The sequence below is a fragment of the Pangasianodon hypophthalmus genome, chromosome 8 (assembly GCF_027358585.1).
Source record: "Pangasianodon hypophthalmus isolate fPanHyp1 chromosome 8, fPanHyp1.pri, whole genome shotgun sequence".
NCBI classification, from domain to species: domain Eukaryota; kingdom Metazoa; phylum Chordata; class Actinopteri; order Siluriformes; family Pangasiidae; genus Pangasianodon; species Pangasianodon hypophthalmus.
The window spans coordinates 21,555,724-21,575,390 of record NC_069717.1 but is presented as its reverse complement, the minus strand read 5'-3'; the positions used below and the strand labels follow the sequence as shown (position 1 = coordinate 21,575,390).

Genomic DNA, 19,667 nt, shown 5'->3' with positions numbered 1-19,667 from the left:
AGAGAGAGAGAGAGAGAGTTACCTCAGTTACCAATAATAATAAAAAAAAAGTTCTGTACTCTAATAATCCCTGTACCCTCAAATCAGTAGGTCAGATATAAAAGCCCACAGATTTAATATTTTTAAAAAAAGACACAATCATTATCCCTCATGTCCTGTTAACTACAAGAGGTACCCATTAACCCAGGAATCCATTTTGATTTATTAGAAATTAAAACTATATTTGTGGAAATAGACACAGAAAATCATTCAAGTGCTTGAGAATCCTCCTGTTGGTTGCTGTGATAAAGATGGAAACCATATGAACTTTTTGCTTTATATTTTTAATACCTTGTTACCCTCCAGTCAAATAAGGTCGAAACAATCCGTTTTAGATTTGCTTCACTTGTACAAAAATTTCACTTTAGCCATTTTGACACAGAGAGTATTACAAGTACAGATCATTCATTTGATTTGTCTTTGAAGTGAATACGGTCTCTAACTAATGGTACAGGGGTTTCGGGTAAAAATGTACTTGGGTTAGAAGCAAGAGTTTACAAAAGAAAGTAAGATGTCTGAAACAGGAAATAGAGCGTCAGACAGTGTATACGCATGTGAGATTTACCTTATCTAGCAGGTTGAGTCTCTTGACATAAGCTTCCTCTGTATGGAGGAGTTCTTGTGCGATATTGAACAGCTTCTGAGACTCAGACTGCAAACCCTGTGGGAAAAAAATTAGATCCGATAATCTAAAACATATCCAGAACTTAAAATCCCCCGAATTAAGTTTCACACTTTTGTATCTTTTGATTGTTTCTACACTGGGTGCCATATTTCCAGGGTCTAAAAACTATTTCTCTTCCTAACCCATCCTCACCTACCCTACTGCTCCAACCACAGACTCCACCCCTTCCTCTCTCCACCTCCTTTCCCATAATAGAGAAACAATATTAATAAATAAATATAAATAAATAAATATATATATATATATATATATATATATATATATATATATATATATATATAGCTTAATAAACAGTAAATAATAGTAAACAATATAAATCATATAACATAATAAGAATGATAAATACTTTAATATAAAGAATAATTTGGAAATTTGGAGCTTATTAACACTCATTTTAACAAATCATTAAAACAAAGTCCAACGTAACATTATATATTCATCTTTTTTATTCACCACAAACATTAACACAAAATCTCTAAAGCACAAATATGGCTCCAACAACAATGGCTCCAAAGATTTTGTGCTTTCAGTGGTACTCACCCTATACATGCAAGAAAAAAACTAAATAAATTTGGCATAGACTGTCAGGTTTTTGACCTGGGTTTGTGACCTTGGGTTTGAAAAAGGCGCTATCCAAATAAAATTATTATTACTATTATTATTATTATTATTATTATTACAGCTGTGATGGCGATGCATATATTCCATGTGCGCGCGCACACACACATGCGCACACACACACACACACACACACACCAAGCAGACAGAGTATATCAGGAAATGGGGGATGATGGGTAGAGGCAAACTGAGTGTATAGATATGTTTGCCAACAAAACCAAACCAAAACTTAACCTCATGCAAACCTGACTGTAGGGCTTACTATACCCCATATGTCAACATGGAACTTTGCTACTCTGTTCCCTTTCTGCTTTTCTCAGTCTCTCCCTTCTGTAAATGTGCCACACCATGACAGCTGAATCATTAACAATGTCACATGTCTGTCTCACTCACAATTACACATACACACACACACACACACACACACACACACACACAAAAAAAAAGCCAAATGTCCTCTCATGGTCAAAAATATTCCTATCCTCGTGGGGACAATTGGTCCACCACCAAGATATAAACATATACCCAGACATACACACATATAGACACATAGACACACACAGGCCGTTAGGGTGTGTTCTATGTGTGCGTGTATGTGTAGGGCATTTCCGGTGGAGACCTGAATGAAAGAATGAATGCTTCCTGACACACCTGGATGTAAAAAAAAAAACAAACACATTAACACTTCAGACGTCTTGCTTCTCTTCTCCTGCTCTTATTTTTCAGTCACAATCCCTCCAATTCTTGCCAAGTGATCTTATATTCTCAGGATCTATGATAAGATTTTCTATAATGAAGACCTTATCATACATTAAGCTGCCTAAATTGATTCCTCAGCAGTAGCAGTCTCAGAGATCAAATTCATTCAAGATTGATCAAATTCATCCCAAATGTCGGTCCTCAACCATCTCTGTTTCTTAATATAAAGCAAACTTGTTCACCAACAGCTTGTATTTTAGAATGAAGACTGAGGCTGAAGACTTTTTTGTTCTTTGCTTTCTGTAAAAGTGAAGTCTGACCCATACCCATCTGGTGGCTTGCAATGCTTTGTTCCTGATTTGCATTGCATTTTACGTAGATCTTAAACCTGTCCATTCATAGAGGCTTTTCAGTAAAAGGATAAAAGGGAAGAAATGGACAAATATATACTGTAGAAAGAGCAGAACCTGATACTGGTTTAGCCTGTAACCTGTCAGAATTCAAAACAGGAAGGCAGATGTATATACAAAAGGTGGCATGAAATGAATGACACTGATGACTACAACCACTCCAGAAACTAGCAGCATAACTTTCTACTAAAGAGAAAGAACAATTCCATTTCCACCGGAGCTAAGACAGGACAGACAGCATGCCTGTCTTTTCCATACCTCTATTTTCTCTTTAAGCCTGGTGAAGTCATTGTCTGATATGTGCTCATATTTAAAACAGCTAACACAGCATTATCCAATAATACAACAAATGAGAAACAGATTGTGTTATTCCTGTTTATATGAATTACCATTTACTGTTTCGCTGTCATCATGGTACATTTTGGTCTCCACAGTCAATAATTATTTTTTAAAATCAAATTACATGTTGGTTGGATCAGTGGTATACCAAATCTAAACAAAAATAAATGGATTAAAAAAAAAACAATATATATTCCAATGAACAGCACGCCATCAGGCTAAGGAACAGCTTCTTCCCATCAGCTGTCAGTCTGCTTAACAGTGCTAATCCCCCTTCGCCAAACTCCTGAGTGCTCGATGGACATGGACTAACTATATACAGTTTGCACATTCTTCTACTTCCACCTTCCATTCAGTTGTACTGTAGTGTCTTTGGATTCCACTCAGATCCAACTGGATCCATGTTCACTAATACACCACTCCATCTGCACCTACGATCAATTGTACTGTACTGTATTTGATTACGCTAATCCATGTCTCTGGACTCATGTTACTCATATCACACCATTTGCAATACATCACTCAGTGTTCTTTTGCTATTTGCACCTCTGGTTAGATGCTAAATTCACTTAGTTGGGTTTATACTTGCACACTGCACAATCACAAAGTTTAATCTAATCTAAAAAAAAAAAAGAACAGAAGTTTTCCACTGTCTATGGGTACAAGTCTGCTCATCAAACAAGCAAACAAACAAACAGACACACACACACACACACACACACATTTCACAAAACACCAAAATGTACCACCAAGGGCCAGGACAATGTGGTTAAGATGTCAGTTCTAAAATGTAATTTGGTGGGACATTAAACTTATCAAAATAACACCAGCTACTTTAGGGAGGAAGATAAATGGGAAAAACAGGAAGTTGACATGAGGTATGTATGCTACATTTTGAACATTATGCCTTATGTCAAACACTAGGCCATGATAATATAAGTGGACTCTGGCATAAGCACACTGCAGTAGGTCTCGATTAAACACTCGTACTAGTGATAACTAGTGTGTATATGTATGTATATAATCTTACTTTGACTTCTACGCTCTCTGGTTCTTCGCTGCTCCCTTCATCCAAGTCGCTATCTTCATCCTGTGTTGAGTCCCGCTTATTGCTAGTGGTGACACAAGATACACTCTCAGTTTCTGTGGCTATGCTGTCATTCCTTTCTTCCTCTTCAATGGGGACCTCATTTGGAAATGCCTCTCCCTCGGCTCCGCAGGACGGGCTGTCTATTCCGCTGTCACGATTTGGTATCTTTCCATTTGCTTCTGTCACACTGTTAACCTGTCCTGCACATGGTCCGCCTATTAAACTTCCAACATCATGTCCTGTGTCAATATTGTTATGATCTAGGTCTTTAACTGTATGCTCTGCATTGCTGTGGTTATCGTCGGAATCACTGTGGTTAATGTCCAGATCTCCACTGTGGCACTCCTGGTCAAGTTTGTCTTGACTGCCTGCGTCATTGGCACAGTCTATTCTTAAAAATTCTAAAGTAGGCAAGTCCATATCCCTTTTAAGTGCAATTTCATCCACTGAGAATGTGTTCCCAGAGTCGTTCACCTCTGACTCATTAAACTGAGGCTGTTCTGTGATTTCAGGCACTGGAGTCTCCATCCTCAGGTGCAGCGGGAGGGCACTTTTGGGTTGGACTCCCAGAATTGGGGCCCTAAAAGGGAACAAAAATGTGTACATCAACATCTGTTATTTTTCATTTTAGATAAATGAATTGGTGGGATTCAAAAGCTAGTGTTACATAGCAAGTCTCTGGTTACATAGAACAAATCTCAGGACTGCGAAAGGACCACTGCTTGGCCCTTGAGCAAGGCCCTTAACCTTAAACTGCTCAGCTCTGTGTATGGATTGCATCTCAACTGTAAGTTCCTTTGGATAAATAGGTCTACTAAATCAATAAAATAATAAATGGCACCTGTTTGAAATTGCTCCTGTTTAGCATTATTAGAAGATTTGACCCCAACATTACTTAAATATTCATGTTGAAATACCAAAACAAAAGACTGACTCAAGTTGCATCTTTGAATATGAAGTGAACTAATAAAAAGTATCGAGAACATCAAGTAAGGAAATCAGTCCTACTTCATACTGTGTCTCTAATACCTGTGTAGTTACGTATCAACTAAACATGCAACTACATCACTACTGATGAGGTATGCATTGTTACAGACGGAATACAGCAGTACATCTCATAGAAATACGTATGTATCAACTTTTGCTCATATTTTTGCAATTTTGGAGTTATACTCTTAGAAATAAAGGTACCAAACTGCTACTCTTCCTTGTCTCTGGGGTGGTACCCTCAAAGAGACATGTTTTGTACCTTTTACCTAGGAAGGTGCATGAGGTGTATCTTTAACTAACGTTCAGACTAAAGCTTTAAATTGGTCCTTAAATATGTGCCTCAATTCGATTTTTAAGGTACATAATATTAAATTTTTCAATTTAAAAGATATATACTAAGAGTACAAAAGGTGCATCATTAACAGAGACAAAAAAAATAAACTTTCGGAGAGAGTAGGCTAATCATTTAGTCTAAACTGCTTATTTTTCAACAGGACTTTTCTTTCAGATAGTATCACCAATTACCAGCATTATGAAAGTACTCACTCTGCAACCTACTTAACGTTTAGCTGCCTGTACTTGTATCAGACAGTACAGCAATTCAAATGCAAATGAAAAAAAATATTGTAATGCTCCAGTATTTACACAGAAGGTGAAAAAAACAGCAACTGAGGCAGAACGAGCCATTAGTAACCAACAGTCACTACAAAACTAACATTTCTGATGACGAAGAACACAAAGCTAAACGCACAGCTCTGCAGGTATATTATGTAGTACTATTCCGATAGCAAGGCACTAACATCACAAACACCACGAACATACAAATACTTTATCCTTACCTGGAGTTTTCAAACTTCTCAATGAGGAGACACACACTCTTGGCAGGATGTTTCTGCTGCTTGGATGGGAGCGGTTTGGGTTTGGGTGGAGGGATTGGGAGAGGGCGACAAGGCGCTGGAGGGATTTGCTGTGGTCGCTTGTCCTGCCGCAAAGCAAGCAGCTTAGTGGGCTTAGGGGGCACTAAGAGAAAATAAACAAATAAAAAATGTGAGGAGATAAAAAAAAAAAAAAAAGAGTCAGGCAAGTCTCCGCAGCTTGATGATGGACCACGTTGAGTTACTCAGCATATGGCCATGTGATGAAGCCTCCATACTGTTAAGTCCAAGTCCACTGATTATAGATAAACAGAGTTCTAAACAGACAACAGAAAGGTGCAGACTAGCCGTTCACACAACCAAAAGCTTCCTGCTCTGTGAACAGGAAGTAGAAATCAGTCATACTGTGGTTGCACAAGAATACATTCACCCGTACACAAACCCACAAAGATCTATTTGTATCTCTCAGCATAAACTCAGAAGTGTTTCTGCATAAATGCACAATGTGCAAAATGTATAAAATTAGTATATGTTTGTGTAGTATGTGTTTGATATGAAGCATGTGTGAGTGAGAAACTAGACACAGGGTTGTGTGCAGATATGTGCAGTGTTTGAGCTGTGCACGTCACACTTCCTTCCTCTCTCTCACTACTACAGAAAAAAGATATCAGACAAACACACACATACACATGTGAATTAGAAGAGTGAGAACGCACAGAAGTGATGAATTCCAGAAAGTCTATCTTTATTTTTCATCTTTAAGTCACATGTGCTTAAATAAATAATAACTAATTTAAATGGAGACGCATGCAAACAGAGCTGAATTACTCTGAAAAAAGGGACATTCAGTAGTAAGACCTGTCTCCAGTTACTGTTATGTCCAAAAACATACCAGGGTGGAGACCATGTTAATGTTAATGCGTCTTTAAAACTAAAAATTGACCCTGACAATTGTTTAAAAATGTTGCGAATTATTTTCGAGTACCCTATTTTCATCAAAATAACTAATGTAAACAATTGACAGGAGAGGCCTAATAAAAAGGGGTACTTCCCGTCTAACAATGCCCCCTGGTGGGATGCCCGGAGGGTTTCATTATTATTTAAATACTGCTTAGATTTACAAAGACAGTCAACCAAGAAAACAAGTCTAAGATACCATTAACGTTTTTACTTTAAAATCTACGCAATGTTAAGTACGGCACTACTGGTACTAAAATGATACAGTAGCAGGAAAAAGAACTCTGGAAAACTGATCGATAGTTGCAGAAGTAACAGGAAACAGAAATGAAGAAATATCCGCAGCATGTTTAAGATCAGATTTTCTTTTTTAATGAATAAGTATGCTTAAGAAGGCAGAGACTTAATACTTATATAAAAATGAGGAGGATTGAGAATTTCAGATTTTTAAGTTTTATCCTCCATTAATAAAAAAAAAAGATTATTTTTGAACTGTTGCACATTATTAGTACAAGATACACTAGTAACTACCAGAAAGCTTAGATTTAATAAAAGTAGGTACAGCTCCTGCACTAATACATTAATAGTGTTACTCTATGAAACAAACTTAGGTTAAAATTTGCTGTCGTTACTTCTAAGCTCTTGACGGGGAATTGAAATGTTTATTTTGAATTTTAAAAGCCACAATGAGTGTTTCATTTTAAAACTCACTGATAAAGAACATCACATTTGACATGTTTTACGTGGAAATTTTGTTGATATTTTCTTCCCAAAATGGCACTGCTCTCATGTTATCTCCGCTCTCATGTCATACCAGTACTTAATGTTACGCTAAACACTCTTCATTGTAATATTTTACATTAATGTGTCCCTGTTGTTCCAGAGGAACAGGCAATTACCATTTTCAATTCTTTCAGAAAAAATGTAGTGATTCATCATGTCTATAAAATACTCATGTACTCACAGTGTAGCTCGGAGGTGATAGTTAGGATAGTTAGTTTTGAAATAAACTTTCGTCGCTGTCCTATAGGTTCTATTGGTAACTATCTGCATTCCTGGCCCCATTAAAACAGTGGTTTTGATCATTCATGTTCCCTTAAAGCACACTTAAATAAAATGAGGACAGCCTAGCTGTTCCTTCTAAAGTATCTTTTCTGTAGTTCTGGCCTCAGACTGGTTCTTGTAAAACATAACACTAAAAATGACTGATACTGTCTCACACTGAAGGATCTTAGTTTATCAACAATGGTGGGGCAGGTTAAGACATACTAATACACTTGCTTGTATGAAAGCAAGTATGATTTTCTAATATGTAACATACATATACTATACTGCATATATAATATATAATTATGCCTTTAAAAAGTGTGAAACCCAGCACTTCCATTTATAACTGAGCAGTCACTGATTTTCCTTAAGGCATTTCGGGACAGTTCTTGGAGAGCATCGTGGCATGAAATCAGCACAGTGTGCACTCCACTTGTGCTAAAAACTAAATGTACAACCACGTCAATGAAACACAGGGGACGGTGACAGCTAAAATTGGCCAGCTGTAATTACAACACAGCTCAATAGTGAGGAGGTGAATAAACAACCTATTTGTCTTTTTTTCTGGTTATCCATTAGCATCACTATACAGTTAAGAGTAACAAATTTCTATAAATCTACAGGTTGCACAATTATTACAACTAGATTGTAGATTATGATTTTAAATACAATTATCAGGCAACAGAAAGCAAAAAAAATTATAGACAAAAGGTAAAATAAAAGCAGTGTGACACGCAGGCTCGAGTTTACACACTTCTAACGCACCACATTATGTTCATACGACTTTACCAGTAATTGAGCTGTCCTCACATGAGGCGGCAGATGTGTAATTAGCTCTCACAACAAACAAAGCCCTTGTCACATGTCTGGATAAATACGTGATGATCTGGATGTACCTTGAGGTCTCAGTGATGTTGGCTTTCTCTGTGCAGCTGAGGGATCGTGGCAGGGCTTCCCAACAACGTGGTTGTGACATGATCTGGGAAGAGGAGAGGTTTTCTTTTTCAACACCAAATCCAATGATCCACAGGAATACTGTAAGAGTGAGGATGAGAGGTCTAGAAAGAGACAAAAAAAAAAAAAAAGCTAAGATCCAACACACACAGCAGTTCTTTCTCTTTCCAAAATACCTGAAACTAGAGGAGGTGCTTGACTTTTACCAGATCACCAATTTACCCAAAATATCTCTCAGGCAGAGAGAGACGTCCTGTCGATTAGTCGATCAGTAAATGAGGCTTTAGCTCTGTCACCACCTTGCTAATGTATTCATAAAATGTGCTATGGCGGAGTGAATATAAGCTTCATAGCTATAATAATAATAATAATAATAATAATAATAATAATTTCTAATCACCAAATTTCCTTTATTACTATTTCCTGCATTATGAGAATTTTGTTGTTGTCTTTACATAGTGAAACTTATGAAACACGATGTCTAACATGCAGACAGTTTCACATGCCTGTACTCTCTTACACTACACTATATTAAATACAGTGTAAAACAGTTATGATCAACTTCCCTGTCTCTCTTTTTCTTTACATGGCAGCCTTTAGAATTATGATGATCACACTTTGTTTGTCCTTAATGCCCTGCATTATTGAATATTTGTTTGAGTTTGTGTATCTGTGTGTACTGTCTGCTTCCTAAAAGCTTAGATTTAACAGTGTATAGGATTATTCCATAAATTACTATTCACACACACACACACACACACACACACACACATCTGTCAGTTGTCCTGGATTTCACAATGCTCTAGGCCAACGTGTAATCAGCTTTCCTCTTTTCCCATTAACAAACTGTTTCGCTTCCCAGCCCAACACTCCCATCTGCCTCAGAATTCCCACTAGCCCTACTCTAACGGCAGCAGTGGAAATTTCTCCAAGTCTCTAGTGGAAAAAATCCTGTTTCTACTCCAAAGACAAATCCCTGAGGGTCAGGCGAACTATCTAAGATCAGATCTGCCACTGGGCAAATTCATTTCAAATTCATTTTCCAAAATGGACATAAAAAAGTTCAGTAAAAATACATGAAATCTCATCTAAAATAGGACAAGGCTTATTTCACATCCAGAGCTATTACAGTCTCGTTTCTCGTTTGCCAAGTATAACTCTATGCAAATGTTTCAGTGCCCATCATTCCCTTACAGACACTGTAACTTCATATCCAAGTTAAACCTAATAACCACTGACTTAATTAATACTACAACTACTAACCATTGCTGTTTCACGATATTTTCGGTAATCGTCATGCTCTTCTCTGTATAATAGTCAGATCTCTTAGGAAAACTAGACACTGAACAAAATACTGGGGTAAAACTGGCTTGAAAAGTGCTCGAAGATTACTGTTTTACTTCACAAGACCTAGTCATTCAACTAATCATGCAACGGCTGTTAAAAGCTGGGCTCTACGACATAGTGTGTGTGTGTGTGTGTGTATATATATATATATTTACATACATATATTCACACACACACACAATCACATTTACTTCCAGCTAGAGCTAGATTATTCTTTAAATGAAATACTAACTAATTTGGTACCTAGACATACTGATTAAGAACAAAACAATAACAAGAAAAATAACTATATACTATGAATAACTAAATCTGCTTAACACTGCCTATCAGTTGTATCACTGTTTAAAAAAAATAGAAGAATTTTACCCTTTGTTGGAGAAATATTCAAGTCAGCTTACCTACCAGTACACCTTGCTAATCTCAGTCTACTCCACGATCTTCTCCGAGACCAGAAATAAATAAAGAAAATAGAGTTGATAATAAAACTGGAAAATGAAAAGAAAAAGTATAGGTTTCCTTTGCTCCTTTGTGTAATGTTGTCTAACTCCAAACCATTTCTCCCTAAACACTCCCTCTGAAACTGCCTGTGAGGAGCCGGTGTTTGCGTGTTTGTGAAGTAACTGCACTTCCAGTTCCCTCCCTCTACAAACCTGCTGTTTCGGCAGAACACGCACACACACGCACACACTCACACACACACACACACACACACACACATACACACACATACACACACACACATACACACTCCTGTTGCCAGGTGAGAGTACAAAAAAAAAAAAATCACTTATGCTGTCACACTGCACCTGCTGTCCTAAGTGGTCAAGAAAAGCGCCTGCCAAACCTGCTCTACATGCGTCAGTGTGTGTGTGTGTGTGTGTGTGTTGGTGTGTGTGTGGGTGTGTGTGTGAGAGAGAGAGAGAGAGAGAGAGAGAGAGAGAAAGAGAGGGAGAGAAAGAAAAAAAGAACATGAAACTGGCAGTAAGAACTACAAGATTAAATGTACCAGATCTGAAGGAGAAAAGAAGGTGTGTTACATGTAGTAAGAACTGCAAGATGCAATGTATCAGATCTGAAGGAGAAAAGAAGGTGTGTTACATGTACCAGAGATTTCAAATGGACACATAATTTGGTTAATGTGTGTATCTCACAAAAGCATCTTCAGTACTATTAAGTGTGCTACACTGTGATATGAGGACATTTCCGTGCCGTTTAGAGAATATTCATCACTAATGCTATTAATTAATGGTTTGGATATTTAACTACAGTAGCACATAATGATAAACATTCAGCCTACCAAAGTCAGCCCTTTTTAAACTCGAAAAACGACCCAACCACTTCCCATACTGCTTTCATTCACCACATGTCTCTAGTACAGCTAATAGAACATTGCCCACAGCAATTTTATTTATCATCACAGTTTGCACAGACATGTTGTCTTTGAATATACTGCATCACTGCAAACCGGCACCACTGCACCCTATAGTGGCTCAGGTGGAGGAAATGATATTAGGTAAGTGAGAAGCGAACTGAAATTGGCATCTCTCACATTCTGTTTGCATCATTACTGTTGACTCTGGGAAAGTGACTTCTTGCACTCTTGTGCTGGCTCAGGTCTCTTTCACAGTAGCAGTAAGTGGTAATATATGACTCCATTACAGACCTTCTTTGGCCTCCTTCTGAGACCACACAGCGGACACACCATAAATATGACAGAATGACAGAGAGAGAAAGAAAGACAGAAAGAGAGAAGAGACAATGTACAATTAACTCCCCTGCAGCCTCCTAAGTAAAGTCATCAGTTATGATCTCAGAGGCACAAGCTCCAAATCATATGGGATATAAACTCTACAAGTATTAGGGTTTGGTTTTGTTTGTTTGTTTTTAAATCAGGTCATTTGAAGGAGAGCTTGGCTAATGAGAAAACGTGGGTTTAAAGAAGTCTGAAAAAGAGAAAAATGCAGATTAGAAGAAAAAGAGGTACAGGTCTTTCTGATGAAAAGATACAGCACACACAGATGCACTCAAAGCTTACTTAAATAAGACCAGAGGGAGATGCTGTCTACTTTCCTTCCGCTTTTGTCTGTCCCTGTCTCTAAATGATTCAGTGTGTGTCTGTGACAGAGGAAAAGGTAAAAAGAGAACATATAAAGAGTGCAAAAGTAGGCTAAGACTAAAGTCAGGTCATCTAAATCAGGGCTATCGAATTAGTTCAGAGTGTGGGCCTGATTACAAAAACAGTACCACTTGGGGACTAAACATGTTTTTCCTTTCAGTATTTTCAATATTTCATTATTATTACTTTTCAGTATTTCAGTATTTCAGCAAACTGGCCAAAATAACTGTGAATCTAGCTGCGTAGCATAGAGCTGTAGCATAAAACATGAGAACAACCTGTTTTAAAAAAGAGTCATGAACACATCCATTTCAAGGATATCCACTCACCTTTTTTTTTTTTTTTGGTCGCTAAATTATCATAACATGTATATGGGTTTTAATAAAAAGTTGCCATTGGGAAATTATCTACTCCAAAGCAACATAAACTAAGGCTCAACTCTTCTGATCTTTGGTGTAAAGGTTTATCCACCCAGGACGTGCCTCTAGGTGTCTGATGACGTCAAGAAACACACCCGCAAACCTATTTTCCCTGACCTTCCTATGACACGATTACATAATTCGCTCTTATACTTCACTCAAAATATAGTTTCAGTCGTGCAATTACTTACCGTATCCCAAATGGTGTTACTCAGAATTGATACCCGGCCCTGTACCCTGTTCAACAGTGAACATGGACCACCACAGGCCTACCACTGATCATACTTGTATTGTGAAACGTGGTGCTGCCATGTTACTACAAGTGTATCAGGTGCAGCAGTTCTGTGGTGGTTTTCAAACATCCATCCTATAGTCAGGATGTGATCTACAAGGTGGGCCAGCAAGGTAGATGTGTCTAATAAAGTGGCCAATAAGATTAGTAAAAACCTGAAAAAAAAACATCTAATACACTTGTATCATCACCAGAGAGACAACCATTTCATTGTCAGCGCTCAGCTCAAAATGATCCACTGTTCAGATAATATCTGACAAATATCTGGGCTACGCTCTGTAATAATATGCCTGCAAATTGCACCTATATTGTAGGTGTAAGTAATAAACTTAAATATCAGTATATGTATAGCTTAACAACATGCTGCTCACATGCAACAAACAGAAAGTTACAACTGTAGAATATTACAACTTTATCCAATAGGAGGAAATGCCTATGGTGGATTAATTTTGCTTTAAGTGCAAACTTACACAGACCTCATTTAGAGGAACCAAAACCCACAAACCACTTCTGCATATGTATATATTCACATGCAAAGAACCGGACATTCAGAACCACAAATTCAAGCTTCTGTCATGAATATATTTGACAGTCAATGGTCAATTTCATAATATTTCAAAGACACTGTAACTACACACTGTAACTACACATTGTAACTACACATTGTAACTACACATTGTAACTACACATTGTAACTACACACTGTAATACAAGCTTAGAGCATAACAAGAGTCCACAAGGTGATCACTCTCAAGAAGACCTCATGTACACATAGACAGACATATACAAATATGTCTACTGTACAACACATCTCAGGAATAAACACAGAACATGGGAATTGCCGTGTAAAAGGCCCTGATGTCTTATAAAGATTTGAATAATGCAGGGTTGTGTGTGTATGCACATAGTAAGGACAAACAAAGACTTAGCATGCATAGCTTAGATAGCTTACATTCTCTGTTAGCACATTTCCATGGAATAGGTACCACTGCCTAATAAACCATTCCATGCTTTCGAACCACAAATGAGCAGGTGCTCAGCTGGTGAAATTTGTTTAAAGATTGTTGTAAATATAATTAGCAAAATGACCATCTGGCTGACAAATTAAACTGAGTAAACAGGAATGACACAGTTAATGCTAGCAAAACTCGTTTACGGTAGCTAACTACAGACTCGAAATAAATATGTGAAAGCAATAAAACTAAAGAAGTTTTGTTGGGGAGAAGGAGCAATAGGAAAGAAGGAGTAAATGAGAGGAAGAAGTAGAGACTATGGACTATTATCTCCACAGGGAGGAGAGATGGAGAGGAAGAAGCAGTCAGCTGCAAATGTGCCACTTGATAATTAGTATAGCACACTGCAGCCTGAGACAGAAATCTCCAGGCAACCTTTACCCAAACTGGCACTGCTCCTCCTCCTCTGTGTGTGTGTGTGTGTGTGTGTGTGTGTGTGTGTGTGTGTACGTGTGTATATGTGTGTGTTTAGATGGAAAGTGACCTGCAACCCACCCAGATCATCCTGCTGTCATCAAAAACACTGGTTCATCAGCTGACAGATGCATGTGTGTGTATGCACACACAGGCAGTAAACCCAACCCTACAACTCCCTCGAAACGCCCTAAAATCGGAAACAGGTCAGCAGAGAGGAGAAGAGAGGTATGCCAATGCTTCCTAACTACCTTGTCCAAAAGAAAATGTCCTCTAACCCTGCTGACGCAGTGGGTGTGCATGCTCTCGCCTGTGTGTGTGTGTTTGTTTATATGAATGTAAGAGTCCATGTCCTGAGGTGTGTCCCAGGTCTGCCATTTTAATGAAAGCTTTACTGGCACAGTGGAGTCCTAAATAATTAGATAGAACATGTCTAGCTAAAACACACACACACACACACACAATAGCACAGTGTGGATCTTCCTATCCTTATCTTTCAAATGGCGTTTAGTCATTTAGTAGGAAATTCAGTGTTTGCATGATTAATGCTGCCTTCTTGTTAGAGCCATTTGTGCTATCCAAGTCTGAGTTACCGTAAAATATTTTCCAAAGTAAATATTATACATATAAATGTGTCTTCTAGTTAAGCAGAAGCTTCGGAACTAATTTAGATTCTGACTTGTTACTGATAGTTACTATTTCAACAAGTGGTTGTTGATAGGAATTTTTTTTTTTTTTTTTTTAATCAAAATATAATTTCTCCAGATTAGGGAATAGACTGTGGCTTACAGCTTTAACTGTTTGTGGCATTATGTACATTTTTACATAATTCCAGCCAACCAGCTAATAGTGGTTGAGATTCAAAGATACTGGATTGAAATGCTGGTCTGACATATTTTCCGCTCCAATTCACTAACATATCTTATGTTGTGAACAGATCTGACTCGAAACAGACCTCATCATGAGCACAGGACACAAACTGTCTCCAAACACACTGCCTAATGGGGAATTTGAAGAAAATGTGAAAACAGAAGTAGATTCTAAAATTCAAAGATACAATTATCCGAATAAAGCACAGTTTGGCAAGATGACTCACAAGCAATAAATCTGCCCAAAACAGATCTAGATTCTTAAGAGTTGTGTCAGAGGTGACTCAGGTCTGAAATGGCACTTTAACCAGGCAGCAATAGCTGGAAACATGTAGTGGAGGCAGACACTAACGATAAATAACTATGCCCAGCCCATCTGGCCCTGATAAAATACAGACAATGGACCAGACCAGACTGGAACAGGCTATTAGAAATATACCCCCAAATAAACAAGTTTGTAATCAACTATGTGAAATATGGTTTCCCTTAATTGGGGTAAATATTAACTCTGTGAAATATAAAGCTAGTTAAAGCAGAAGCCACAGAGAATGTACCTGAAGGTGAACAGCACCAAAGCAGGTAGAAGACACACACACGTATGCACGCACAAACACACAATAATATTTCATAGAGTACATTACAAATTCAACCCGCTCACACACGCTCACACACACTCACACACATTATTCCATTTAACTCCACTCCAGGCAGTACTGTTCCAATTATTTCTGTTACCCAGTGGGAATTTCCTCTCTCTCTCTCTCTCACACACACACACACACAGACACACACACACACACACACACAGAGTTACGAGTGTGTGTTACAATATCCATACTGTAATAAAGCAGAATCTCAAAGTGAAGCTCACTGTATGTGTATGTTTCGGGCCTTGTAATGAGAGTGTCCTTAGCCATACGACAGCTATCATATGCACATGCACACAGCAATTATTAACATCTTTAGTGAGCATTTGACCTGTACATACAGGCACACACACACACACACACACACACACACACACACACACACACTCAAGGAGGGCTAAGTAGTCTCTAATGGTGTAGTCGAGCTCTGAAGCAAATATGCAGAGAGTGTGTGTGTGTGTGTGTGTGTGTGTTTATTCCTTAAAGGAATATACAAGTTTATGTTTAAAGATCATAAAACAGGCAGTTAAATGTTGTTAAGGCTAAATTTAAAACTATTCAAATTAGGCAACAAAGAACATTGCATTTCTTTTTGTATTTCAAAGCTACATGCTGTCATGTGTGTGTGTGTGTGTGTGTGTAAGAGAGATCAAAGTGAGAGGCCCAGCAGGTTACAGGGAGTTTTATGCTGTCATATAGGCACATTTAATGCTGCTACAAATCTAAACAATACTGTCTTCTGACTGACCAAGTATATGTATATTTCTTCTTTCTGACATTCTCATACACACATACACACACGTCACCTTATTTGGATATAATTATTAACGCAGCTAATGAATCCTATGCAACACCTAAAGCTAACCCTACACTTAACCTAGCCTGATCTAACCAATAAACAAAAAGAAACATTTTTGCTCTTTTAGGGTTTTAAATAAAAGCTGCATTGCAAATTGCTATTGCAGGGCTATTTGGTGCCACCAAGATATAAAAGCATGCCCACACACACTCTCTCTCTCTCTCTCTCTCTCTCTCACACACACACACACACACACACACACACACACACAAAGAGCCATGACAGCACTTGGTATTTGAAGGGGAAAGTTCAGACCCCAGACTGAGCAAGCATAGGGGTGATTGTTACTATGACAACTGTGCCCTACCCGATCCTCTCCCAGGCTAAGGCTCTGTTACAACCTTTATTAACACACACACACACACACACGCACACACACAGACCAGTAAGAGACAATATACTTAAAACCATTCTTGTATGAATATAAGTAGCAGCCTAAAGAGTTAAGGTATTCTGCAAAATAAACATTTTTAAAAGATTTATTTACTCCATATTTTGGACACTTTTGGACAAAAGTTGTGGACAGAAATTAATTAAACATACACAAACGAACTACACATCAGGCAGCTGATGCCGGGTTGACACGGAAACGGCTGTCTGGGAGACAACACTCGCAATGGTTACATCTCAAGCTGTATAGCTAGTACCATGTCACTACAGAATAACTAGATTATGCCTGAAACAGCATACTACAGTATCTACACGGCTGTATAGGGTGGTATCGGCTGTGCTATTTCGGTCGACCAAAAGTCGTTCACGTGAAATTTGACACATAGCCTGCATAGTTGACATATAAGTATCTTAAATACTGTTCCAATATTAGTGTGATTTGTTTGAACCTAGATAAAATATCCAGCTGATAAAGAGCACTGTGTGCAGATGAGGAAATGAAATGCTTTACAGAAACTGGCAGTTTACGCCCCGGTGCCGGTGTCCAGGTTTCTGGAGACTTGTATTCCATTGTAAATGACCAAACCTGGTACACTGTGTGTGTTATGAGAAATAAAATGTCCTTGTGATGAGTTCAGTTATTTTCAGGGAAACAGAGTTCATGATATAAAGTTAATGAACCGGAAAGTAAATGTAATCAGTATGAACATTAAACCCTCAATCTGACAATTCAAATAAACAGGATTTAAGACACACACAAACACACATACTGACACATATCCTCTATTAAGCAATGGGCAGTAGCAAAAAACTCACCGGCTAAGGTCTGTTTGCCATCTGCCACCTGCTTCCTTTTTCCACGAGAAGTTACCCTCGTCCCAGGAGCACGCACACACTCACACTCAAACACACACACACACACACAAACACTGGCTTGCTCTCTTACACAGCTCGACTCAATCCGTAAAACTTGTACATGATCGTACAGAATAAATATTATATACTCTCATGTAGCTTGTTCTGCTTACTCTGCACTCACACTCTCTTTCTCCATCCTGACTACTTTACTCCTCCCCTCTTCTCTATCATTTCCTCCGCCTACCCCCTCTATACGAACAATTGGTTCAGCCCCAAAATTTGCCCCCTCCTCCCATTCTGGTCTTTTCAGAAGACCCATAATGCCATGGAAGTGTCGCCATAGCAACTAATGACAGTGAGGGAGAGAAGGGAGAGAATGAGAGAGGGGTATGAGGCAAGACGAAGAGGGAGAGAGACTAATAGATGGAATGAGGGAGAGAGAGCTTTACCAGAGATAAAGTTCTGCAGATCTTTAACTTCAGGGGAAAAAGCCTTTGAGGAATCAAAAAATATCTGTTCATTAACATCATCTTATGTTTTCACTCTCTCCATTTACTTGTTTAATGTGTGTGTGTGTGTGTGTGTGTGTGTGTGTGTGTGTATGTGTGTGCGTGTGTGTGCACGTTTGTGTGAGCGAAAGAGATTGCCAACCCTCAAACCGGAAAACCCACAAACGCGAGTGTGTCACTGAGTGCCTTTTTCTCATGCACATACAATTAGCTCTACTTTTATCCTTTCCTGTCTTCTTCCTCCCATCCTCCATCGCTTAGTGAGATTGACGGATGACATCACAGGGTCCACAAGCAAACACACACACACACACACACACACGCACACATCTTCACAACTGAATCAGGCTGATCACCATGGAAACGCAGTGAGCCAATCAGAAACCTCCACATTTTGAAGTGAGATTTAGTTAGGGGAACACAGGAGGAGAGAGAAGGAAAACGAATAAATGGAAACGAAGAGTGAGCAGGAGAAAGTAGGGGAAGTGGTAGGAGTGGGTTGGCGACACATTTTATTGAAAGAGGAAGTTGCATTTGGGAAACAGGATTTGATCTGACAATATGTGTCTCTATTTGTGTATGTATAGTTATCTGTCCGTAGCTGGGTAGATGTGTGTGACTGAATATTGACTGAATATTCAAATGACCCTGTGTGTGTGTTTGTCTGAGAAATGGTGTATGACTACATGAGCCACAAAAGAGTTGTACAATGTGTGGTCCTCAGAACTGGCCAACCGTTAAAAATGTGATTATAGTTGTAACACAATGATGAGCATTGGTAAAATGAGAAAAGAGGCCACTGCAAGCTGCAAGCTGGACTCCAATAATCAGCAGCTCACAAACCAGAGCCTGTGTTTGAGTTAATGTTTTTCCATCTTTAACCTAGATAAATCTCACTCAACACTCAATATAGCAATTAGTCAAGATTATAATTATTTCTGACTAAAATAAGTATAAATAACTAGAAAATTCAACTACAGAATGTATATTTGCAGTGAGCCTGTAGTACCCCCCACAGCTACCACTGCTCATTTTATAGTAAAACTATAAAAACAGAACATCAAGTGACTTAGTGTACAATAATGCCACTAAACAGCACTGTAATATGGCTTTAGAAGCTTTTTATAAGGAGCTAGAAGCACACTGGTTGGGTTCCATGTTTGTTGCTGGTGTGAAACAGGGAGAATTGCATTAATTACTTTCATTTATCAAAGGTAGGCAAAGCCACACT

At 38.4% G+C, this 19,667-nt stretch overlaps 1 protein-coding gene across 1 annotated transcript in view; it reads right to left on the bottom strand.

Annotated features, from left to right (window-relative positions):
* The window catches only part of fgd (faciogenital dysplasia), a 48,342-nt gene that overhangs the window by 9,632 nt on the left and 19,043 nt on the right, over positions 1–19,667 (bottom strand). Inside the window, exons 2-5 of the mRNA XM_034306537.2 lie at positions 8,646–8,807; positions 5,710–5,890; positions 3,821–4,460; positions 605–700 (exon numbers count right to left, since the gene is read on the bottom strand). Of these exons, the coding sequence (XP_034162428.2) occupies positions 605–700; positions 3,821–4,460; positions 5,710–5,890; positions 8,646–8,807 (1,079 nt within the window). The remainder of the gene's footprint in view (positions 1–604; positions 701–3,820; positions 4,461–5,709; positions 5,891–8,645; positions 8,808–19,667) is intronic.